The sequence below is a fragment of the Corvus cornix genome, chromosome 26 (assembly GCF_000738735.6).
Source record: "Corvus cornix cornix isolate S_Up_H32 chromosome 26, ASM73873v5, whole genome shotgun sequence".
NCBI classification, from domain to species: domain Eukaryota; kingdom Metazoa; phylum Chordata; class Aves; order Passeriformes; family Corvidae; genus Corvus; species Corvus cornix.
The window spans coordinates 6,282,875-6,308,787 of NC_046354.1; the positions used below are offsets into that span (position 1 = coordinate 6,282,875).

The 25,913-nt window shown below is 57.0% G+C and overlaps 1 protein-coding gene across 1 annotated transcript; it reads left to right on the forward strand.

Annotated features, from left to right (window-relative positions):
• ADORA1 (adenosine A1 receptor) lies at positions 1 to 24,146 on the forward strand. The gene is made up of 3 exons (XM_039565409.1): positions 1 to 444; positions 874 to 1,256; positions 23,180 to 24,146. Exons 2-3 carry the CDS (start codon positions 916 to 918, stop codon positions 23,814 to 23,816), a joined length of 978 nt encoding a protein of 325 aa, XP_039421343.1. The 5' UTR covers positions 1 to 444; positions 874 to 915; the 3' UTR covers positions 23,817 to 24,146.
• The last annotated feature ends 1,767 nt before the right edge of the window (positions 24,147 to 25,913 follow it).

Sequence of the window (25,913 nt, forward strand, 5' to 3'; positions counted from 1 at the left end):
CCGACCTCGAAAACAGGTTTTAGCGTTAAAACCGGAGCCCGACTCGTGTCGGCAGCGTTTGGGCTGGGACCGGCTCCGCTGCTCCCCCCGCTGCCGCTCTCCCCGCTCCCCCGGTCCTACCGCCTCCGCCCGGCCCCCCCGCACCCCGGTTCTTCCCGGTGCCGGCGAGCCCCGAATCGGGTCAGTCGCTCTTTAAAGGCTGGAAGGCGGCACCATGTGATGCTCCGGCTCCGGCGGGGAGCGGGCAGCGCCTGCGGGAGCCGAGCGGTGCCGGGCACCGGGGACCGAGCGCAGCCCCGGCGGCCGCGGCCGGCCCGGTCCCCGGCGGCCGCAGCGTCCCCCCGGCCGCCCCCAGCATGAGCCCCGCCTTGCCCTGCGGGGGGACAGCGCTGGCTCTCCGGGGGTGAGGGCACCCCAAAACAAGCCCCGGGTTTGCAGGACAAGGTGAGAGGGGTCGGGGCCGGGAGCGGGCGGGCGGCGGCTGCCGGGGCTCGGGGATCGGGCGGCTGCAGGAAGCAGCGCAGAGCAGGGAGGGGATCCAGCGGGGGGACAGCGGGGGTCCCGCTGCAGCTCCGTCGGCCCCGAAGGGCTCCGACAGAGGGCCCTGGGGCGGCCCGAGGAGCGGGGGGCTCCGCCGCTCTCCCAGGACTGGCCGGCGGCTCCCGCTCCCTCCGCAGAGCCGGGAGCGGTCGCGCTGCGGGATGGAGGTGGGTGCGGGATGAGTTCTGGAGGGAGGGGGGCGTGTGTGGGGCCGGAGCCCCGGGGGACGGCACAGACGGGAGAGGGGTTTTTCCCACCCCCCGCACAGGCTCCATCCCGTTCGCAGCTCAGTCAACGATGCCACTCTCTCATCGCCTCCCTGCTCGTTTGCAGGTGACCGAGGGATCCCACGGCAGCAGGGCGGACCGGAGCATCATGGCACACCCCATCTCAGCCTTCCAGGCTGCCTACATCTCCATCGAAGTGCTCATCGCTTTGGTGTCCGTGCCGGGCAATATCCTGGTCATCTGGGCCGTGAAGATGAACCAGGCACTGCGGGATGCCACCTTCTGCTTCATCGTCTCGCTGGCCGTGGCCGACGTGGCCGTGGGGGCTCTGGTCATCCCCCTGGCCATCATCATCAACATCGGACCCCAGACGGAGTTTTACACCTGCCTCATGGTGGCCTGTCCCGTCCTCATCCTCACCGAGAGCTCCATCCTGGCGCTCCTGGCCATCGCCGTGGATCGATACCTGCGGGTGAAGATCCCGGTCAGGTAGGAAAATGCATCGGAACCAGCTCTGCTGTGGCTGCTGTGGAGGTTAAAAGGGAGTGAGGAAACCCCAAACTCTTGGAGAAGCACTGGGAGAAAGGACTTTCCTCCACGCTGCCGTCCCAGACACATCTGGCTGCAGCAGCACCCGGGGCAGGCTGGGCTGGGGGTGGGGGGAGGTCCTGGAGCCTCTAGCAGCTTCTTTTGGGGGCTCAGGGGGTGCTTGGTGCGCAGGCAGAGATCACATTGTGGCAGCCGGCTGGCAGTGAGGGACAGTCCCTCACGGGATCCCACGGCCAGGACAAAGTGTGTCCCCACACAGGGGAGAGCCCCGGCCGGGTGCTCTAGGAGGAAAGAGAATGACAGGTTTGGCTTTTGGGCCAGGTTTTCCCTTGCCATGGGGAGCCCAGGGGTGGCTTGCTGGGAGACACAGCTTTGGGGGTCTGAGGGACCAGAGGTGACAGCCTGGCACGTTTCATGGGGCAGCCTCACCCAGCAGAGACCCCTGCTATGGGATGCCCCACAAATAACTCCTTTCCCTGTTTTTCCCCTTCTGTATCTGTTGCCATTCGAAGCCCAGAGCAAGTGCCTCGGGGCGTAAAGGAGTGGGACACTTTATCTGAGCACTTTATTCGAACTCTGCCGCTCCAGGAAGAGATATTTAACCCTTTATGCCTCGCTCCCTCCCCGCCGGGGCCGTGCTGGGCTGGGGAAGCCGTTCTGAAGTGCCACGGTGGGGCCGGGGGCTGTGAACAGGGCTGGAGGGGGACGTGACACCCCGCCTCGGTGCCCGCGGGCACAGCCGGGCTCAGCCCCTCGCCCTGCGAGGACGCCTTTGCTGGGCTCGGCCGTGGGAGCGTTGCTGTGACACAGCCGAGCCCAGCCGAGCACTCGTGTCACCCCAGGGACCCCTTTGCAGTTCAGGCAGTTCGCTGGAGGGGTCCCCGACCCTTCATCAGCACAAGCCCCCCCAAAAAGCACCAGTCCATTTTTAACCCTTGTGTTGGTGCTGCCCAGACCCCAGCGGGTGTAGGAGCTTTCCTGGGGCAGGAATTGCCTTCCCATACAGGGAGACGGGAACAGGAGGCACCTGTGTTGGGATCACCTGACTGCTCTAGAGTGCTCAGTGTTCCCAGATCCATGGGATCAGGCCAGAGATGTGTTCCTTTGGGATTTTCCCGCAGCCACCACCAGCAGACGCTGCTTGGAGAGGGAGTGTAAGACAGAGGAGGGGCGCAGGATAAACCCGCAGTTCCTGCCCACCCCGTCCCTGCCACACACGATTTCACAGACTGTTCCTGACTTCCTCCCTAGGTGTGATTTTCCCAGTCCCTGTCTCCCAGCCCGCTGGTGTCACCAGAGTGATTCCCACCCTGTCACTGCTCTTGGAGCTTTTTTGGGCTTCACGCATCCCCTGCGCACGGGGAAGGCTCCGGTGTGGGAGTTCTGCGGCTCCACAGGAGCAGCACAGCCTGTCAGGCATTTTCCTAACAAACCAGTCCATTTTTAACTCCTTGGCTGCCTCTGAGCATCAGCTGGGCCTTTTGGGGGAGATTGCTGACCTGATCCCAGGAGCTTTCCTGGAAGCAATATTAATGTGAATATTATGCTGTGCACAGTTTGGGTGGGTTTTTCTCATGCAATTTCCACCCTGAATTTTGTGATCCCGTTGTGTGCCCAAGCACTCAGCAGCAGATTTTCCTCTGTCTTTTCAGGGCCTACTTTAATATTGAAAGCTTTGTAACCTCATCTACTTAATGGTTGCACTCAAGTATCTCAGAGGTCTTTCCCAACCTTAAAAATCCTACAACTCCATGAATTCCTGGCAGTTGGTACTTGTGGTGATTTTAGGGGATGTAGCGCCCTATATATAGCACACAGGACAGGAAACACCACTAAGGAATGTTCCCTGAATCTGAAATGCCTTGAGTTTCTCCCAACCTGTTGCAGGATGCTGAGGATGACAGTGACAGCATTTTTACAGTGCTGATGGCTCTTGTGGTGTCATTCCCGACTATGACACCGACCAGCAATGGCAAACTGAGAGCCTGGGCCACCTGGCAGGACTGGGGGCCCTGGGGGGACACTGTGCCTGGGAGAGCTCTGGGAGAGCTCCGAGCATCCCTGGAGGGCCACAGGCAGTGACAGCAGCCAGACCTGAGCAGAGATTTGCAGGCAGGTGGGGAGGGATGTGGGGAATATCTGCCTCAGGCTCATCCCTAGGGCAGCCAGGACTCGGGCCAGGGACATGCCCTCTGGCACAGGAGTGAGCAGTGTGCTCCCTGCAGCCCGTTCCTGTGCCAGCAGGATTCCTCACACAAGCCTGGCACGGGGTGGGTTCTCACCAGTGTGACCCACACTAGGCTGAGGGGGTCTTGTGGGGATCCCCCACATTCCAGCCCTGCTCCCCACCCACAGGCAGCCCTGGTGCTGCCAAGACTCAGGGAGAGGGAAATGCATTTCTTAGAATCCCAAAATCCCAGAGTGGTTTGGGTGGGAAGGGCCCTTGCTCTGCCCTGGGCAGGGACACCTTCCACTGTCCCAGGGTGCTCCAAGCCCTGCCCTGCCTGGCCTTGGACACTGCCAGGGATCCAGGGGCAGCCACAGCTGCTCTGGGCACCCTGTGCCTTCCTCACAGGGAATGGGGAACACGGTGCATGGCAGCCTGGTTCCAGCCCGGGCTCTCCATGGACACTCTGGCCCTTGGGCTGAGAGTTTGGGGGACAGCCTGCAGGTCTGACCTCCCTTCCAGGAAACACATGGACCCACTGCTGGAGACCTGAGCCCTGGGGGACACTGGGAGCTTGGTGGCCCCAGGGGTGGGTGTCTCCTGGAGGAAATGGTGCCCTGAGACATTTGGGGTGTCTCTTCATGGCAGTGGGAGATGCCAAAGCAGCATCCGATGCCCCATCGCTCCCGTGGCCAATTCCCATGGACACAAAAGCCCAGAGGGACGTGGGCCACTCCTGCAAGGTGGAGGCAGATTTTATCAGATGGAGAGGGGTCTTGTTTAGCTTCAAGTTGGCACCTCCTGCTCTTCCTCCTCCGCCTAGCACACACTCAGCATGGTCGAGGGGCTGGGATGTCCCACCAAACCCTCTCCCTCTGCTCCAGCCCCTGGGTATGATCCCTTCTGCTTGCTGGGGTCTGAGTGATGCTGCCTCCCCCCCCACCCCGAGGGGCTTTTCCTTGACTGTGGAGGGATGCAGGAGCATCTCTTGGGCTGAGCGGGCTGGAGCAAAGGGTCCCCCACTTCCCAGCCCCCACAGGAACAGCTGGAAACCACCTAAAATAGATCTTCTGGTGGAAAACACCCACTCCCCTCTCACATCCTTCCTCCCCACCCGGCAGCCAGGCAGGACCCCCGGCCTGTGAGCCCCCCCATCCGGGCACAGCGGGGTCCCCCAGCCCAGCCCAAACTTCCCTCTCACAGCCATGCTTGGGGAAGATGAAACGAGTTCAAAGGGAGGGGAAGCAGCCGGCTGGGGGTGTCTGCCAGGAACCGGCCCCTCAGCATCCCGGTGGAGGCAGGATGCTGGAGGAGACAGGCCCGGAGGGATGTTTGGGGGGGGGATGGTGTTGGAGGGATGTCTGGGGGGATGCAGCTCCTTCACTGCCAGCCCCTGCTGCCTCGGGGGCCCTGTCTCTGCTCTGAGACGTGCATCGGGCCCTTTGGAAAGGGCCACAGAAAAGGAGCTGCTGTCCTTGGGATGTGCCAAACCCCCCCTTGGCTGGGGATGCCAAATGCATGGATGCAGCCCAAGCCTATCTTGGAGTGTCCCTGGGGATCCTCACCTTGTGACCTCACTTAAACACTTTGAAACGTGCCAGGAAGGGAAAACCTGCAGGAATCTGCTGTTTGCAGGAGCCCTCGTACTGGGGTCTCTCCGTCCACAGCCGGGACCTCCACCCTCTGTGTCAGGGCCTCAGCACTGGGGTATCCTCCCAGCCCTGCCCTTCTCACCCTACAGCATCCCAAGGAGCATCCTGCCAGGGAGAGCCGCACTTGGTGTTGCTGAAGATTTGGAATGCACACCTGTGAGGCTGCAGAGCCATGGAAGTTAGATCAGAATGGTTGGAACTCTCTAGGAAATGGGGGGCAGGAGGCTGAGCACAACAGGGGGAGACCCCAGGGTGAGGCAGGGTTAGGCGTGGCTCTGTGGACAGCGCTGGCTTTGTCCGCTGGTTCAGGAGTGCCCTGTCTGCAATGTCAGGAGGTAAAAGAGCTCAGGGATGGCGGGAACATCCCTCAGTCCTGGACTGCAGTGCCCAGAAGGCAGGAAGTGAGGGGGATGTGCAGGTGACCTCTGAGCTCCTCGATGGACAGGGAGGGGAAAGGGGGAAGCTTCCCCCTTGGACTCCTTGTTTTCCAGGCTCCTGCCTGAGCTCAGGCTCTTGCTAGGATTGCAGCGCTCTTTCCCCTTCTCTCCAGCCCTGCCAAGGGCCACAGGCATGGGGCCAGCTAGGCCTGGGTCATGGGAAGCCTGGGAGGTCTTGTTGCCCTCAGCCAGCTGGGTCATGGAGCAGGACACATGTCTGAGGTAGCTTTTCCCATTCCAGGTGTCCCTGGGAAGCCGTGGCTGCCCCATCCCTGGAAGTGTCCAAGGCCAGGTTGGACAGGGCTTGGAGCAACCTGGGATAGTGGACATGGGCATGTCCTGCCCATGAGTGGAATGAGATGAGCTTTAAGGTCTCTTCCAACCTGAACCATTCCATGATTCTGTGATTCCTCCACCAAGAGTTCATGGAGGGTCTTGGCAGGAGAGCGATGGGCACCTGCTGCCATGGGATGGGCGAGGACGAGGACATTGGGATGGTTTGGCCCAAATTCCAGCTCCCAAAACACCTAAGGGCCCATGAGACATCTTTCCAGTGCTCCCAACACTTAGTGCCAGGAAACCTTCCTGTCCAGCCAGGCCAGTGAACAAACTGAACCGTGGCTCTTCCAAGGCCTGTTTTAAATTCGGAGGAATTTCAAAAGCATCCAGATGACTCAGAGCTCTCACCTGGGAGCTCATCTATCTTCTTTCGACCTCCATTAGTCAGTGAAAAGATGCCATCCATCCGTACAGGCCCCGGCCCTGCGAAGGCACATTTCCTTTCCAAGGAGAGCACTCCCGTTTTCCCTAACCCGGAGGAATTTCAGGGACTGGCAGGTCTTTGCAGCCGCCTCTTTTGTTTCTTCCCTTGCTGCCCTCCTCCAGGTATATTTTTAGCAAGTGAGGGTGATCTGTGGAGATCTTCATTCCATGGAACAGGCAGTTCTGAACCAAGGATGGAGATTAAAAGGCAGGAATTACAGTCCAGGGAGGTTTCTGCAGACTTGAGGCTGTTTCCAAGCCGCAGTTTCCAGCACACTGCACCAGCTCAGCGTGTGGGTGCTACATCAGAGCCAGCATTTCCCACCAAGCTCTGCTCCAACCAGATCCGGCTGCACGGATGAGCTGTGCCAGTCCAGCACCAGGAGCTCAGTTCCAGTATCACCAAAATCCCAGAACCCTTGAGACGGGCAGGGATTTACCAGCAGGTTATGTTGGTGTGAGATCCTGGTAAAGACCTGAAAATACCCAGATGAGCCGGTTTTCAGCCCTACTCTCTGCTCCACAGAATAATTTTCAGCCAAGAATAGGCTAAGTCAGGGATCAAAGCCATGAGGGCTCTCCCCTGGGCGAGGGGGTGCCTGGATTAGGCTCGCTGGGAGCTCACACAGCTGCTGCAGCGGCGCCACGAGACCTTCGCCGGCAGATGCAAAATCAGGTCACTCCCAAAAGCTCCAGACGCTGCCATGTGGCTGCAGGGAGGTGAGTGGGGCTGTCAGCAGCATTCCCAGCTCCTGGAATGGCAGGGAAGACGCTGGGACTTGGGGGTGTCCCCTCGGGATGCAGTGAGGGGCTGTGTGGGAAGCTCCATCCCCAGGAGTGTGGAGGGAAGGGGAGGAGAGCCCTGAATCCTGTGCGGGGATGCTCAGACTTGCTGATATTTGGAGTTATTCCCAAATTCTCTGAATTAAAAGGGGAAGAGGAGCTGAATGACCTCAAGACACCCCGTAGGGGCTTCCTGAGCAGCAGGACCCTGTCCCCTCCTGGTCCTGGTGTATCCCAGTAGGGCAAGGCGTGGTCCCCGTGCTGGGTAATCACCCTGACCCCAAAAGCAGTGTCACATCTGTCCCTCAGCAGAGCTCACGTCTGCCAGGGCTGTGCTGCAGGGCCAGGAATGAAAACCTGCTCCTTCCTGCTGCTGCACCCCAAACCCCTGCTCTGGGAACCTTTTCATTTGGCTTTTTACCCATGTCTACTGATTTTCAGAGTAAGGCATAGACCCTTGGCAGTGTCTCACCAGTAAATCTGGGCACATGCTCCCAGCAAGGGCACATCTGCAGGCAGGGAAACTGAGGCACAGAGCTGCCATGACTGGCTCAGGGTGACCCCACGGGTGAGGGATGGAGGCTGGGGCCAGGGAAGGGGTGGGAGCTGAGATTTGCCAGGACAGCATGGCCTCTCTGTTCCTGCACTGGAGCCCTGCCTCGAGTGTGCCCAGGGCTCTGGAGCCAGGCTCCTCCAGGATCCAGTTCTACCCCTGGTGATCCCTGCAGGAGTAATTCCATGCAATTAAATTTCTCTTTCACAGCCCAGGGTGCATCACAGCGTGGGTTTGCAGCCATTTGTGGTGTTAAAATAGACTGAATGTGTCTTAAAAGGGCCAGGTTGGCTCGTCTGCAGGACAGGACAAGGAGCAGTGGGTTCAAACTGAAAAAAAGGAAATTTAAGTTCGATACTGGGACAGAATTCTTCCCTGTGAGGGTGGGGAGGCCCTGGCACAGGGTGCCCAGAGCAGCTGGGGCTGCCCCTGGATCCCTGGCAGTGTCCAAGGCCAGGCTGGACATTGGGGCTGGGAGCAGCCTGGGACAGTGGGAGGTGTCCGTGCCCATGGCAGGGGGTGGGAATGGGATGAGCTTTGAGGTCCCTTCCCACCCAAACCATCCTGGGATTTTGGGATTCTGTGGCTCGCCATGAACTCATCCTGCAGGAAGCAGACACCAGACCAGGTGGGGATGTAACCATCCACCTGGACGGAACCCAGCAAGGCTCTGCCACCTCCATGGCCGTGGCTCAGGTGTGGTACCATCAGTCCAAGAGGATCTACTCTGCCAAGCAGGTGGGACACAGCCAGCCTGTGTTCCCTCATCCCGGGGCAGCGTAGAGGGCCCACGAAGCCCCCACTGAGCAGAAAGCGAGGAGCACCCACAGCCGTGGCTGCCCAGGCACGGTGGGACAGACAGCAGGTCCCTCACCGGGGCTGAGAGCTGCTCCTGTGCTCAGGGCACAGACCTAGGGCTGAGCTGCAGGGCCCCAGAGCCGCAGGGGAGCACCCAGACAGACTGACACACTTCCAGGACGTGGTTTTCCCTTTCCTGGAGTGACCAGGCTGTGTCCTAGGGCACTGGGTTGGTGGAGGTGACAGTGATGCCCCTCTGGGCTGGGTGTCCAAGGGCCCTGTGCAGCTGCTGGCACAGAGGTGAGGGAAACACCCCAGGAAGGAGGCTCTGACAAAGCAAAAGCTGCTGATTCAGCTATCCCGGCCCCTGCCAGCCCAGCCTGGCCCTGCGGGCTGGGTGTTGGGGTGAGTCAGGCCCAGGTCACCACCACGGTCTGTGCTGAGCTGGCTCAGGGCATGCAGGAGCCCTTTGATGGGGTCCCGGGTCTTCCCCCACTCCCAAGAGGTGGGAATGTGACTCCATCCCAGGGAGGTGCCTTTACCGAGACAGTCCCACCTCTGGTCTCACCTGCGCTCCACATCAGCCAGAGCAGGTGACAGAGCAGGAGTGACTCACAGCGGGTGCAGAGGGGCTCAGACACTGCTCTGGGGTCTGGGCTGGGGTGCAGAGGGGCTCAGATGCTCCTCTTGACATGGAGCCCTTTCCAGTGAGTGGCTCTGGGGTCTGGGCTGGTCTCTGTGTCACTGCCCAGCCCTTGGCACAGGCATGTGGCCTCTTGTTGATGCGTGCCATGTGGCCACCAACAGCCAAACCACCCTCAGCTCCTCTTACTCTCCCAGATCAATCACAGCAGGGTTTTTTAGTCCATTTAGTCCACAGTGATGTCAGAATAAGCTTAACTGTGTCTTAAAAGGACCAGATTGGCTCTGTTGACCAGGAAGGGGATTTTGGCCATGAGATTGGAGGGGAGACAGCTGAGACAAAGCCCACCAGCCTCCACTTCCAGTCAGACCTGGAGGGACCCCTGTGAGGCCAGACCAAATGAAATCTGCCTGGGACGCCTTGAAGCAGCTTGTACCAAGCAGAAGGGACTGTTGGCCCTGGGGATCTGCTCTGTGGGGACCTGGCTGGCTGGCCTGGGACATGCAGGTCCGTGGGTCTCCAAGGCAGAACAGGCAGGGCTGGACAAAGGGTCAGGGATGGGGACAATGGAGCTCCTGCATCCAAATGACTGCACTTGAAATCAGCCTGACAGCGGGGAATGGCTCATCCAAGGGGCCACAGAGGTGCATTGGCAGGTCTGTGTCCTGGGGTGGAGGCAGAGGGGAGAGAAAGGTCATGGCAACACAAAGAAGGATGGAAAAAAGAGGAAAATGTGTGGGAGGTGCCACGGTGAAAGAACCTGGGAGATGAGTTTCATTGTGACACACACCGGAGTCATTTCAGACTGGAGAGGAACTGATGGGCTGGAAGAAAACCTCTGTCTGGAAGGACAGGGAAAAGCCCTGAAGGATCTTGCCCACAGGGGTGTGAAGGAAGCCCAGACACAGCTCGGGAGGGTTGTGGTCTCTGCAGACAGCAGGACATGGAGCTTGGAAGGGACCACAGGAGCGAGAGACTCCTGGGAGGGATGGGGACAGCTCAAGAGGTTCATCCCCTCGGGGACAACAGCACCGTCTCAGCCTGGGGAAATGACAGCCAGCACAGCTGAGCTAACAGGAACAGCACTGGATTATACTGGAGACAAATGAATGACTTTTCACAGTGATCCTGCCAAAGCAGCAGGGATGGACACAGGAGCGGCAGGGCCCAGCGCTGGGGCTGGCAGTAGGCTGGGAGGAGCATCCCGAGGAGCTGGTCCTTCTGGGACACATCTCACCCAAGGTGACCTGAACTTTCAAGGCCATGGAATGGGAAAGGTGCTGTCCCAGAGGCTGCCTGGGCTCCTGGCAGGGAGTTCCTGCTCTGGCAGCGCAGCCGCCCAGCTGCTCTTGCACAGGGTGCCCAGTGGCAAGAAAGAACAATCGATGCTCTCTAAGGCGGCCACAAAAGCCCCGGAGCCTGCGGGTTGTCCTGCAGAATAGCAATGAGCTGAGCACCCGGGCCACCCCCAGGGCACCTCTGGCCCTGCAGAGATGCCGTTCCCAAGGGCGGCTGGACGGGCAGGGCAGGGGGAAGGGAAGACATCACTGGTGATGCCAGCAGTGAGAGGGGATGAAATAACCCTGGAAGACTGAGATGGTCTCTTACAGAGTCCTGTGGGCTGAGGGCTGGTGGGCGATGGGGGCAAATAGGGGAGGAAGGGTGATGTAGGGAAGAGCAGAGCAGGATCAGCCGCTGGAAAGATTTGGGGCATCTGGGTTTCCCCCTCTCTGCACTGTGGACATTGCTGCCGTGGCTGTTTATCCACCTTCTCCAGGCCATTTCTCTCCCTGCAACCAGAGACTGGGATGATTTTTTTTGGCCTCCTTCAAACAAGCGGAGTGCCAGCTCCTGGCACCAGGGATGTTTTCTCATTCAGCTTGGTCCATCTTGGCAGATCACAGCTCCCCTCTGCGACTCAGTCTCCCCATCTGTTCACACAGGGAGTGATGCTCTCTCTGTGACAGCAGCGAGGGGCTGATGCTGAGAAACGCTGTCTCAGACACCGCCAGAATTAGCACAGTCCTACGGATTAAATTTTTCCTTTCTTTTCTGCTCTGGTAACAACGCTCAGTGCCTTTACCCGTGAACACACAAACGAAACCCTCATTTCTCTCGGTGCGAGGGCCCCGTTCTCCACTAAGTGGTCCCAACTGGGAGAGCCAAGGGCTCAGCTCGGTCCAGATGGACCTGGCAAAGCCTGAGCAGAGCCAGCGCAGCCCTGCATGGGTGCAGCTCAGATGGCTCTGTTTTCAGGGAGCTTGTTCCCCACATTCAGCACTGCTGGGACACAGGTTCCTTATGTGCTCAGGGAGGTTTGTTTGCTCCAAGGGAGCTCAAAGTGGTCCAGTTGTAGAAGACCTGGAATCCCAGAATCCAGATGCTGCAGTCAAAGTTTCTTGGGTTGAGGATGGAGCAGTCACTGAGGCCCCTTTTCTCCAGAGGATCATGGAATCCTGGAATGGTTTGGAAGGGACCTTAAAGATCATCTCATTCCACCCCATGTGAGCCACACATGACTGAGGGGGTCTTGTGGGGATCCCCCACATTCCAGCCCTGCTCCCCACCCACAGGCAGCCCTGGCTGTGCTGAGGCTCAGGGAGAGGGAAATGCATTTCATAGAATCCCAGAATCCCAGAGTGGTTTGGGCAGGAGGGACCTCAAAGTTCATCCAGTTCCACCCCCTGCCATGGGCACGGACACCTTCCACTAGCCCAGGTTGCTCCAAGCCCCATCCAACCTGGCCTTGGACACTGCCAGGGATCCAAGGGCAGCCCCAGCTGCTCTGGGCACCCTGTGCCAGGGCCTCCCCACCCTCACAGGGAGAATTTCTCCCCAATATCCCATCTAACCCTGCCCTCTGGCACTGGGAAGCCATTCCCCTTGTTCTGTCCTACCATCCCTTGTCCCCAGTCCCTCTCCAGCTCTCTTGGAGACCCTTTAGGCCCTGGAAGGGGCTCTGAGCTCTCCCTGCAGCCTCCTCTTCTCCAGGTGAACATTCCCAGCTCTCCCAGCCTGGCTCCAGACCAGAGGGGCTCCAGCCCTTGGAGCATCTCCATGACCTCCATCCTGCCTGCTCTGTGTGTCCCTCATCTCCATGGCCTGAGCCAGCCAGGTTGCCTGGGCAGCCTCAGGCTGTGTCTGCCCATTGTTCCTTGCCTGGAGTAAGACCAGAGCAATTAGGAACATGCACAGGCTGTAATTTAGGCCCAGCTGAGGCATTTCACTGCAATTCCTGGTCTTGGGTCTTCACCATCCTGATGGAAATACCGAGCTGCTTTCTCCCAGGGAACAAGGCCCCTCAGTTTTCTTCCAAGGGAATAAATAATCTTTTAATCTAAATGAGAAAACAGAGTGCAAATAAACTCCAGGTTTGCTTTGCATTTGCACTTTTTATTTGCTTTCCTTGTGACAGATTCTCAGAGGTGCGGGAACATTTAATTGTGGTGTTAACTGGAGCCTTCACGTCCAATTTGGCATTTCATTTGATTGACTGAGATATGGATTCACAGTTCACACTCATCCCACCATAAACAACTCAATGGCCTTACACACACGTGCTCTGATGGTTACTTCTTCCATCTTTCTGGTGTGTGGAGGGGGGAAGCACCCAGGTTTTACTCAAGCTTTGTGGGGAGTTGCATTTGGACAGAAGTTGGAAGCCAACTGCAGCCCAAATTGTTACCTCCAAAATTCGTTTCACCAGTTGAAACTACATATAGCCAACTCATTAACAAAAAAACTTAAAAGAATCCAGCTGCTTTTGCGTTTGAAATTGATCTTTTAATCAGGGGAAATATGCACTGGACAGAAGGTGCCGGGCTGGTTGTTTTGGGTTACTGTGTCCTCTGAGGTTTAGAAACAGTAGATCTCATCAGCACTGCTAATTCTCCTCTCGGCATTGGGTGGAGAAAACAACCTCCCTTGCTTTGGGAACCTCCAGCCAATTTTTCAGTCTTGAATGTCCTAATCTTTGAACTGGGTTAAGTGTAAGAAGGGAAATGTTCCCTTTGCAGTGACAAATTGTGCTGTGAGGATCCTGATCTAATAAAAGTTGTAGCCTAAGAAACTGAGGAGTTTAGTTGTTGACTGCAAAATCAGGAGTCAGGTTAGCAAGAGAAGTGTAAAACCCAAGAAATTAAAAGGCAGCCAATGCCAATCTCTTGTTCCAGCTGTAATTTAGGATATCTCTTTTTTTCTGATGAGTCCTTCTGCATTGGAGAGATAAAGACCCACCTCAGCCCTGCTCTGAGGCTTGGTTGGTGCCTCTTAATGGAGATTCTATCTCCAGTTTCCTGCCTCCCATTTATCTGGGGAGCAGATCTTGCTGTCCTGTTGAATGCAGATATAAAAACAACAGCAGCTCTCAAGACCCCCCTCATTTCCCTTCTCCTTGGGGTCCCTGATCCGCTCCTACCTCTTTAATGGTTCTTGATGCTTTCCAGACTGCCCTGGCCGGAGGCCTCCCCTGGAGACCAAGCTGGCCCTTGCTGTAGCAGTGTGGTGGTGACCGGCAGGGAGGGGTGGTGGCACTGGGCACTTCCTCAGCTGGCACCTCCCTCCCAGCACAGCCGCTTTCCCCCCGCAGCTCAGCATTTTGTGGGATGGACTCTGAGTCACAGAGGCTCTGGGAGCCCAGTCACATCAGGTCTGTCTGTCCCATTTCCATTTCTCAGAGCCACATTTGTCACATTTGGCATTTTAAGTGGCTTTTACAGCTACTTTCTTCCTTCATCCTCCCCTCTTCCCCCTCCCTTCTAAATTTTGAGGGCTGACTGTCAGAGTCCTCATTTCAAAGAGGTTCTTTTGCATAAAGAGCCAAAATATGCAACACATAGAAAAATCAAGTGTGATACGAGCAGTAATTGAAAAACCACTGCTTTTATCCAGCCAAGCCCTGGATTTGCACTGAAGATTGGCAAAAGCTGCCTTTTATCCCTCTCCTTTGTACCCAGGGAATACCTCGCCCTCACTTATCCAATCACACATACATGCTTCTGACTTGGGTCTAGACAATCACCTCCTGGCTAATTGCCGTGGCAGGGAAGGGCTGGCGTGTGACACCCTTGGAGGTGGCCAAGTGCACAGGGTGATGGCCCAGCATGGCCAGGGAAGATGACCTGGCCAAGCAGGTTGATACCCCGCCACGGCAGCAGACCCCAGCACTGCCACAGAATCGTGGAATGGTTTGGGGGGGAAGGGGCCTAAAAGCTCACTCTGCTCCCTCCCCTGCCATGGGCAGGGACACCTTCCCTAGACCAGGTTGCTCCAAGCCCCGTCCAGCCTGGCCAGAGAGAGATGCACGTGGGGTTTGAGGGGCTCCTCCTGAAATTCTTTTCTGCTGGAGGTGGGGTTGCTCCCTCAGCACGGTGATGCGGTTGTGTGGGAGCCACCCTCAGACTCAGACCCCTCACCTCACACAGCAAATTCCTGGTTTTGACAACAAAACTGTTTAGACACTAAAAATGTCCAGGGGATATATTGTACAGGGGCAGCACTGGAGACAAGTCCATGGTGCTCATTGTTCTGTCCTGCAGCTTTCACAACCTCACCCCCATCTCTTGGGGACCAAGCTGTCCTTCTCCGTGTGTCCTAATTCCCAAAGTCCTGGGGCTACAAAAGAATCTCAGCTTCTGCTTCTTTTCTCTTTTAAAGCAGCATTTGTCATGCTTTGCTTTGCTCAAAATGTTGTTGCCTGAAAGCAGCAGCCAAAAGACAAGAGCATCACATTTTTTCAGAGAACATCACTGGTTTTGAGATTCTGCAGCTCGTTTCATGATTTAGCAGCCTTTGCCAATAGTGTTAAATCACCTCCCTCCTACCTACCTCCAGTCCTGCAGGAAGAAGCCAAAGGTCCCAGAAAATCCAGGGGTCCTGGAGGGCCCTGATCACACATGGTGGAGGTGGGAGGGAGCCCTGGAGCTGCCTGGGTGCAAAATTATGGCTCAGTGGGACTTGTGCCCCATTGACCAGGGCCATTGGGTGCACCCTCACACTGTCCCATGGCAGCAAGAGGGTGGTACATCCAGAGCAGGGTCACTCACTCAGCACCCTTGGATGGACTCGGTGCTGCCCGTGGCATCAGGGGTCTCACAGCTCCCTTTGGGGCATGAAGGGTGTGTCTGGGGTTGAAGGGCAGTGCTCACTGATAGACACAAGTTAAATTGTCATTTCCCTCAGGCTTTGGATGGCCTGGCCATCCCCAGCTCCCTGCTTAACCTCCACACACACATTTGGGACAAGGGGCTGAGCACAGGGTGAATGGTGCTTGCTGAGAACCTGCTTGTGCAGTGACAGAGTCCACATCAGGGTGCAGCAGTTTGCAAACAGGATCAGTTTTCTGAGCAGAAGGGATTGATGCTGGCTGTGGGGTGAAGGATGCTGCTGGAGGATGTGAGCAAAATCCTCTCTGAGCAGAGTGGGTGACTTGCACTCCTTCACCTTCCTTGGACAGCAGCCGCATCTCCTGCGGACCAGGGCAGAGCCTGAAGGAAGGATCCTTCAGTGGGAGGTCTCTGTGCTTTCCATCCTCCCTCCCTGAGATTTCCAGCCCTCCCGTGCTCCCCCTTCCCCCGCAGCTCCTGGTCACCGTCGGAGCACCGGGACACCCGGGGGGAGCTGTCGGTACCGGTCCGTGATGGAGCCGCCGTGGTCACTCAGCCCCCACCTCGCAGCTGAGGCCAGCTGGGCAAGTGATCCGAAAGAAGCTCTGCAGTTACTGGAAGGCTGTGGTTTGCTCCCAAAGGCTGTGATTCGCTGCCAGGGCCGGGGCAGTCCAGCAGCGCAGACACCTGGAGCGAGGCAGGGTTCCAGCTCTGGCAGGGCCAGGAGCAGCCTCAGGAGGGGCTTGGGGAGCTCAGCCAGCCTGGTGGGATGTTGTGGCTGCTCCCAGGGACCAAGGGGTGATAGGACAAGACTCCTTGGCTCTGCAGGAAAAGACTTAATCCTGTCACGGGAGCCTGAAATATGGCAGGTTTAGCTCAGAGCCAGGTGGGCCTGTGGGGGTGTGCAGGATATGGGGGAGCAGGGAAACCTCCTGAGGTTCTGGGTGGTGCCCACATAGGAGGTGCCAAGCTCAGGGCACTCTCACACACTCTGGGGTGTGCTGTGCTTTGAGATTTGGTCCCACCCGGACTGGTGGCATCAGGAGAGTGGCAGAGTTGGGGGGATGTGGCCAGGCCCTGGGTTGGTCCAGGCACTGGTGGAGCTGGGGGGTCACCTTTTCCCACACCTGTAACCACCATCTGGATGGACATCCCGGATGGACCCTCATTTTGGTACTGCCAGTCTGGGCTGAAGATAACCTGGCATGGCCAGGCTGCCCCATGGAGGCATCATTCCCACTTCCAGCCATTTTAGCACATAAAGCTCTTTTCTACCTTATTTCCTTCTTGTGGGAATGTTTGTGTGCCTGAGGCTGCTTTTGGATGTGCCCACATCCCTCTGCAGTCCTCAGGAATTTCAGGGTGCCTCCAAGGTCCTGAGAGATGTGTCAGGGCAGGCTGAACCCACACCAAGGCAGCAGCATTTCCCCAGGCCCTGTTTGGAGCCCAGGACATCTGCAAATGCATCAGGTCCCTCCACAACCTTCTCTGACAAAGCCCAAAGCACAAAACCTCCTTTTTGTGTTATTCTCTTGTCATTTGCTGGAGCTGTGTCCATCTTCTCCCACCACAGAATGAAGCCCTCACCAAAGCCCTGGGGAGGCTGTGTTTCAGTGTGTGGGGATCAGTCAATTTTGGCAGCAGGAATTTGTTCTCCTCAGCCTCATAATCACCCTTGCCCACATCCATTAGAGGATTAGTGGCTATTAGAGGAGATTGCAAACATCCAGAGGTCTTGCCAGATGCTTCTCCTGGCCAGAGTTGTTTGTGCTTTGCAGGCACTCGTTGCAGAGTGATTCCTACAAAGAGTCACCATTTCGGGAGGGTAAAACCAAACCCTGGACACAGATGGACCAGGGTGGATGGCAGTGGGGTGCACACATCCACCCTCCCCCGTGCTTTCGGGGTCTCTCCTGCTGGCTTTGGGGGACGTTTGCATCAAGAAGCCTCCTGGTGTGGAACCATCTTCTCATGCTGCAGAGGAGGAGACCCAAAGGGGTTTGGGAGCAGAGATCCTCAAAGAAGAGGCTGCTCATGCCCAGGTCCTCTCTGGGGAGCCGGGAGTGGCTGCAGCTCTGGGTCACCACGTGTGGGCACAGCTGCCATGTTAGAAAGGTGCCAGCTGCTCTCAGAGCTGGGCCAAGCTCTGAGAGCTTTTCTCCCCATATGGTGAGAAAATCCTTCCCTGTCTCTCAGTGGGGTGGTCCTAGCCCTGCTTGGATGGTCTGCAGGGCACAGTGACAGCCAAGAATGCTCCAGTGACAGCCGTGACCCCTGGAACCACAGCTCAGAGCACACAGGGACACTCACAGGTGGGGGTGGGAGGACCCAGCAACCATGGAGAACATCCCTCCCTGGACCCCTTCTCAGCTTTGGACCTCCTGTGCCCTCCAATCCTCGTAGCACACGGCCCAGGGAGCCCCAGGCACCCTCGGCCCCCTGGGCTGACCCAGTGCCAGCTCCAGACTGGGGCAGCTGTTGGTGATGGGAGCAGGGCAGCCCTGACCTGGGCTCAGTGGCTGCCAGAGAGGTTCCAGGTGGAGATTTGGGATGCAGCCCCACCCATGTGAGGGTAAAAGGTGCCTGTTCCCATTGGTGCCTTTCCTGCCCTGGGAACCCTCCAAAAGTGGGACCTGTAGAAAAGCCACCATTGTCCTCACCCAACTGTCCCTCACCCTGAACAGACAGACGTGGCTGACGTACCAGGACAAGATTTTCCTCCTCAGCTCCTTTTAAATCAGGTTCTCAGGGCAGAGCCTGAGGCCAGGATTCTGTGTCATGACCATCCAGCCTGTCCCCACTCCCTCTTGTCCCAGGGATCTGCTGGAACTTCTCAGGTTTCTCCCATAGCTCAAATCTCTTGCAGACCAACCAGCCAGAGCTGCTGGGAGGGGACACACACAGGGTCCTCCAGGTCCCCTTGGAGCACTGGGAAGTGGCTCTGTGGTAGGATGCAGGTGTCAGGCTGGAAAGGCTGTGCTGATGGACACTGCTGGGCTACTTCAGTGCAGTGCAGGGGCTCCAGCACCAACCAACACCAAGGTCCTTGCTGGATGTGGCTCTTCTGGCTCACCTGAAAGACCAGACCAGTTTTTTATGCCTTTACTTGCCAGCTGGCTTTTGACAAGCAACCAGTCTGGGGTTTGGGGATCAGGACAATCCCCCATGCATCCCAAGGGGGTGCTGATAGGATCAGTCCCTCCATTCCAAGCATTTGTAGGAACAAGCTGTCATGTCCATCCAAACACCAGCTTTGACTGATGCTGGTTGACCTCTGTCCCTCCCAAGGCCACCACTCACATGGTGACACACCTACCAGTGGCCACAAACCCACATTTGCTCCCATTCTGTGATTCTGTGAAGAAGGAACCAACCTTTCACTTCCAGGATCAGAGGTGACAAAGGCTCTGGGATCAAGGTTCCTTCTGCAGCACTTCCCACCTTGTGTGAGTGCCCAGGGACCTCCTTGTCCCAGCCCTGAGCCGTAGCTGACCTCGCCCTAACAGAACCCAGACACCACTTTGCATTTCTCAGGTTCTCATTTCTGAGCAGCTTTGAACACCAACAATCTGTGTTTTCCCACCCAGCAGCCTCCAGGACACTGAAAGATCTGAAGGGAAGATACAGCCAGGGGAAAGGAGCAGGAATCCAAACCCTCTGTGATCAAAGCACTTTTGTCTAGAGACTTTCAATTAGATCAGGACATGGTCTGGCTGCTTTTTCTTGCTGTGTTCATCGTGCAGATGAGCTTCATGTCAGCTTGGCCTCCTTTCCTCCTGCCACGTTGGCTCCAGCTTCTTTTCATTAGTAATGGTCTGTCTTCATTAGCGAATTAATTCCCCAGGAATTGCACTGCAATAAACTCTCCAGAGCAAAGACCAGCAAAGCCACATCTTGGCACTGGCTGGACAACAGCAAGTGTTTTGTGGACAGAAAAACTAATCACAGAACTGCTAAAAACCTCCACATTTTATTCAAACCAGGCCTGGAGTCTTTGAAGCTTTTTCAAACAAAACAAGAGATGTTTGGTGAGTGTTGGGTTTGGATTGACCTCTGGGCTGGGATCTTGGAAATGAGTCCTCATCTCTCTCGGGGAACAGACCCCAAGGCAAAGGTGAAATCCATGGAAGCAGCGGATGCTCTGTTCTCCAGGTGCTTTCAGACGTGCCCGAATATCTGAAATGGTCACAGGGGCTTTGCCCACCCGGGGCCAGACGCCTTCAGAGCAGGGCCTGGGCTGAGCTGGGCTCCCTGGGCTGCAACAGAGAGGGTTGGGGAGGTCTGGACACATCAAGATGTGCAGAAGAAGCAGAATTTAGCCTGGGAATGAGGACCAAAGGGAAAGGAGGGGGGGTAGTGTCTTCAGAGTGATGGCCAGGGGGCCACTACAAAGGTCTGGAATGACAGGACAAGGGGGAATGGCTTCCCACTGCCACAGGGCAGGGATGGATGGGAGATTGGGAAGGAATTCCTCCCTGTGAGGGTGGGCAGGCCCTGGCACAGGGTGCCCAGAGCAGCTGGGGCTGCCCCTGGATCCCTGGCAGTGTCCAAGACCAGGCTGGACAGGGTTTGGAGCAACCTGGGACAGTGGAAGGTGTCCCTGCCCATGGCAGGGGGTGGAAAGAGATGGGATTTAAGTCCCTTCCCACCCAAACCATTCTAGGATCCTATGATCTCCTTGAGAAACGGGGCCTCAGTGTCTGCTCCATCTTCAGCCTCTCCTGCAGACAGCATCTTTCCCTGGAGAGCTGCTCCCTCTCAGCTCTGTGCAGCCCCTGGGGACAATTTGTTGGCCTCTGCCTCCACCCATCACCTCCTCCCTTCCCCTGGGGAGCAAACAGCTCTATCAATAATTGCCATTTTGCCTCTTGGCATTATCTTCCAAACCCTCAAAGGCAATTTTGTTCCACACCACAGCTCCTGCCCATCCCATCCCATCTCATGATGAGGCTGGATAGTTGTTGGTCCTTTCTCCTGGACTTGGCACCCAGGAGGGCTTGGGTCGATGCCCATCTCTGTGGGGAAGGGATGGTGCAAAAACCGCCACTCAGGGAGGGCAGGGGGAACATCCACCAATTATGGTCAGGCTCAAACCCCCACAGGCAGAGGAAACAAACCTGAAGTGGGTGAGGATGGGGGTGACGATTACCATGGATGTTTTAGTCACAGCTGTTAATAAAAATAATAGCAGTAATAAAATTGGAATGATGCTGGTAATTGCTCTGGTTCTGATGAGAATAATAAGATTATTTATTAACTGTGAGCCATTATCAGCATTTTCTAGTGCTTCTGCCTCCCAGGCCACCCCAAACTCCAGCCCTATCATATTAATGCAAAATGAGACAAACGAGAGAAGATTTTCTTTTATGGCATAACCAAGGGTAACATTGGGAACAGCAAAGTCTGTCCCTGTCCGTCTGCTAACTGTCCTCCCACCGTGTGGCAGGGGCTGAGAATTAGGTGGGATCTTGTGTTTCCACCCTTTACAGAATCACAGAATCAATTAGGTTGGAAAAGCCCTCTGAGACCATCAATTCCAGCCTGTGCCCGATGCCCACCTTGTCACCCAGCCCAGAGCACTGAGTGCCATGTCCAGGCATTCTTTGGACACCTCCAAGGAAAATAAAGTGTAGCAGGAATTGAAGTTGGACTTGTGGCCTTCAGAGCAGCTGAGCCCCGTGAGAGCTCCGTGGTCAGACCCAGTGGATGGATGGACCTGGTGGGCTGGAGGGAGGAGGAGCTTGGAGCAATTTTATACCTTTTGTCATTGTCTGTGGGGGCTGATGGGGACAGTGTGCACAGGCCCCCCAGAGCACATTTCCTGCAGCTGCCTCTGCCCTTGGCTTGTTGCTTGAAGGAGCAATGAGCTGCAAATGTTGCTGTTTTCTATGGGCCTTTTGGTTCTCCCACTTTTCCCGTGACCATGTCGCACACAGGCTGGAGGATGATGCTTCTGCAGGTCCACCCTCAAACCTTGTGGGGAAAAGTGAAGGCAGGAGCAGGGAGAGCCAGGTCCTGCTCCCAAACAGTGTCAGGCCAGGCACTGCAGCAAGGGGTAAAGATGGATATGGAGCATGGAGAGGGATGGGTGTGCAGTGAGGAGGGATGGACCCTGTGCCTGGGTGGTGCCTGCAAGCCCTGGGATTGTGTTTGGGGACCACGGTGACACCGGTGCTGCTCAGCATCTTTGTCTGCTGGACAATGGCTCCCACACAGCTCTGCAGGTCAGGGAGCACCCAGGGTGGGAGCATGTCCAGCAAAGTCAGTAGAAGACCCTGGAAGCCCCCAGGAGTGGAGACATGGGACACAGCTTGCAGGGGTTGCAAAGAGGGGAGGAGCTGGGGCAGGGGGATGGTGCTGCTGCTGTTTCTGGTGTCACCCCCAAGCTGCTCGAGCCTGGGGAGGTGGCAGTGGGGGGCCACAGCTGGAGGGCACATCAGCCCTCCCCAAGGACCTGATGTCAGACATGGGGTGCAGGGGTCAGCACACGGCCCCACGGGAGCCGCTGGCATCCCTCTGCCACCCGCTGCTCCCATGGACCCTCCTCGCCATTCCCTTCACTTGACCCCCGGTGCCGGTTCTCTCCCACCACCCCTTGCCCTCCCCGTGCCCCAGCTCTCCCTGCCCTGAGCCTTTCTCAGGGTCTCCTGCCCTCTCTCCTCCCCATGAGGAATAAATCACTCTCCAAATCCAGCCTTAGCTCTCAGCGGAAACAGCTGCCCACGTTGTCACCTCCTTCCCAGGGGACCTGGCTGCCACCGGGAGGTTGTGAAGCTTTTCCCAGAGCACAGGAGGTTTGTTCAGGAAAGCAGTCAGGGACCAGCAGCTCTGGACCCTCCGGACTCAGACTGATGTCCCCTCCTCCAGCCTGTTCCCATCCAAGCTCTGACCTTGGTGCCTTGCCCATGAGGGGTCTTGAGAAGGGAGAGTGGGTTTGGGTCCTCAGCTCTATAAAAAAGGCCCAGAATGTTCAATTTTCATCACATGTGAAGGCTGCAGACCTGCAGCAGGGAGCTCTGAGAAGCAGGATTGCGAATCCAGGTTTGCCAGCCACCTCCCCACGGCCCCCATGGCTGGGTTAACAACACCAGCAGCACTGAGAGACCCAGCAAACAGCCAGGAAAACGTTCTTTGTTTAATTGCCTTCAGTGGAAAGCAGTAACTCTTGGGTTACGAATCATCTTGGCCTCCAAGGAAAAGCTTTCTGGAGGGCCAGGGGGAAAAATCAATCCAGCAGACTGCACTTCCCGCTTGGAGAACTCTGGAGAGATGAGCCCAGCCCCAGTGGCTCCCCAGGGGCATCAGGGAGGGAGCAGAGCCTGGCCAGAACACGGCTCTCCTCCCCCTGCCCCTGGCATCAGCCCATCAAGAACGAGGGTTTTGTCAATCTGAGCGCATTAGGAGATGAAACAGGCTGTGCCCAGGAGCTTCCCCAGGGGTCCATTAGCACCCGCAGATCCTTCCACCATCCCAGCACAGCAGCCCAGGGGATGCTTTTGCTGGCCATTTCCTCACACACAGGGCAATTGTCTGGGGCAGCGGGCTGGCACGGTTGGTGCGTGGCAGGAGGAGAGGGTGACCTGCTGCTCTGGGTGCAGGTGCTTGGGTGGGAGCTGGGCCCCAGAGCACATGAACCCCCTCCAAGACATGAGGGTTGGGCACTCAAGCACATTCCGAGTGCTAATGCATTCCCTGGCTTGGCATCATCCCCCAGAGCCCACGGATCGTGTCTGGGGTCTCTGCCATCCCAGGACACAGGCAGGGAAACCAGACTGTTAACACAGTTATCAGAACAGGCTGTTCCCCACTTCCAGGGGAGGGAGGGAGGGAGGGAGGAGCATCCTCCTATCTCAGCACGGGCACTGCCACCCCAGCACTGCCACTCCACCTGGGGCTACACAACCCCCAGGCAGAGCATCCCACCCATGTCTAACTCCTTCCTGTGGCTGTTGTCTCTCCCACAGGTATAAGAGTGTCGTGACACCACGGCGGGCAGCCGTGGCCATCGCCTGCTGTTGGATAGTCTCTTTTCTGGTGGGACTCACCCCCATGTTTGGCTGGAACAACCTCAACAAGATGCGGAGGACTCAGGAGCTGAACGGCAGCCACACGGAGTTTGTCATCACGTGCCAGTTTGAGACAGTCATCAGCATGGAGTACATGGTCTACTTCAACTTCTTCGTCTGGGTCCTGCCTCCCCTGCTGCTGATGCTGCTCATCTACCTGGAGGTCTTCAACCTCATCCGCAAGCAGCTCAACAAGAAGGTGTCCTCCAGCTCCAACGACCCCCAGAAGTACTACGGGAAGGAGCTGAAGATCGCCAAGTCCTTGGCGCTGGTCCTCTTCCTGTTCGCGCTCAGCTGGCTGCCTCTGCACGTCCTCAACTGCATCACCCTGTTCTGCCCGTCCTGCCAGACCCCGCACATCCTCACCTACATCGCCATCTTCCTCACCCACGGCAACTCAGCCATGAACCCCATCGTCTACGCCTTCCGCATCAAGAAGTTCCGGACAGCCTTCCTGCAGATCTGGAACCAGTACTTCTGCTGCAAAACCAACAAAAACGCCACCAGCACCACCACGGCTGAGACGGGGAACTAGGAACTGGGAGAGGGCAGAGAGGGGCACCTGTGCCCACCTGGTCCCCAGCCGGACGCTGTTCCTGCTGCCCCAGGAAGGGGTAGCTAGGAGCCGAGGGCTTCTGGGCTCAGCAGCCCCTGCAGTCCCCACAGCCACCCCAGGGGTTATTTATTCACAAGCATTGTACTGTTTGGATATTGTAGCCTGCACTGTTCCTTTCTGGTTTAGGTTTTTTTCTCCCGTTTGTTTTTGTTTTTCATTTTTTTAAGGGTTGCCAAGTATTTAAGGAGAAATTGTACAGACAAACAAGCAGTTTATCTTCATGCAAATAAAGTCCAGTGATCCAAACCAGCCAGGAGGTGCCATTGATGGAGACCCTTGGCTCCACGGTGTTGGTGGTGCTGGGGGCACCTCACGCTCTGGCCCCATGTCCACGGAGCCACAGGGGTACCTGGGCACTGGGACAAAGGGATGCCCTGTGGGAGTGAAGATGCTGAGAACCAGGAGGATCCAGAGCAGTGAGATTTCTGCAGAAATTAAGTTTGAAAGCCCTTTCTTTCCTCTCTGTAACCAGGGAGAGGTGAGCTCGGCTGAGAAATGGGAAGAGACAGGAAAAGGCTTCCCATGGCATTGGCAGCACCCACAGGGTGGTGAACCCACCACCCCGCAGAGCAGAGGGTCAGTCCCCAGCTCTCAACACCACCAGAGAGGTGGGCAGAGGTGGGTATTGGTAGGGAGGGTGGGTGCTGGTAGATAGAGGTGGGCAGAGGTGGGCAGAGGTGGGTAGAGGTGCAACCCTTAATCACAACCCCAGAGAACTCTGCAGAAACACCCTTTGCTATCCTGATGGCTCCCCATGGGTCCCAGCAGCACCCACCACCCCTGCGAGCTGCACCCAGAGTCTGCCTTCTCCGATTGTCTTCTCTCTCCCTTTACTCTGGTTTTGAGTCATTTTCCCTCTTTTCTCCTGGCTGTTTTCTGTGAAGAGCAAATCTCTCCCAGGCTGTTCATCTCCCACCCTCCCTGCAGCCAAACTCTTTTGACCCAAACATTGTGGGTTAATGCAGCCACCTCCACAGCCCAGGGCCAGAGGGGTACCCATGCCTCTCTGGGGGCAATGGGGGACAGCTACAGGCCACCATGTGGGTCCTTTGCCACCCCTGAAGTTCAGCTGTGGGTAGATTTGAGGAGGGGGTGGCTGGAGATGGAGCATCCCTCACCCAGCTCTGGTCCCTCTGGATGCTGGAAGTGCCAGTCCCTGCTCTGCAGCAAGATCTCCTCCAGGGCTGAAGCGGTGGTGGGAAGGGTTAATCTGAGTTGATTGGGATTTTTTCTTCTCAGCATCCCTTGCTCACCAGGCTCCCATTGGAAACACAGGTCCTGTGCCCCTGCCCCTGCCCCAGCAGGGCCGTGCCCCTTGGAGGGGACGTCAGCAATGGGCAAAGTGACTGCAGCAAGTTCCCACAGAGACTGGGGGTGCAGAGAGGAAAAGGACCTTGGATGGGTGAGATTTATGGGTGATTTTTAGCAATGTTGGGAGTGTGTAGCACAGGCATTGGGGCAGCTGGGTGTCCCTTCTCCCACCGCTGCATCCAGCTCTGTTTAGCTCAGGCTGATGAGGAGGGCAGCAAGGAAAAGAGGAGATGAAAGGCTCAACCTCCCACATTTTGCAGCGGCCTTGATGTATTTCCAGGCTCCTGGCTCAGACCACACTGGGAAATACGGGAGCAGAGCAGAAAAACAACGGCAAGGAGAGGAGAAAATCCTTCCTTTAGTCCTCATCAGAGTGGAGGAGTCCCGAACACCCTCCCAACCTTCCCCTGGTGTGGATGGTGCTGTGCTGGTGCTGAGCCCCTGGGAACAGCAATTCCCCATGGACTTCAGCTCACACCCCCCTCCCAGGCATCACTGGGTGCCCTGGGGCCAGCACTGAACCTCTCACATGAGGGTGAGGCTTTGGTTCATCCCAGATCTGTCCGATGGCTCCTCTGCCCAGTGCAGTGACTCCCATGCCCCCACCTTGCCATGTCCTGTGCCAGCTCTGGCCAGGGCTGGCATCTCCTGGAAAGGGCAGAGGGAAGTGCCTCAGGTCTCCTGGAGCACCAGCATCAGTGGTGT

Coding starts and splice junctions, on each gene's coding strand:
- ADORA1 (XM_039565409.1), top strand. CDS start 916: ATGGCACACCCCATCTCAGCCTTCCAGGCTGCCTACATCTCCATCGAA. Junction 1,257..23,179: donor CGGGTGAAGATCCCGGTCAG/GTAGGAAAATGC, acceptor TCTCTCCCACAG/GTATAAGAGTGTCGTGACAC.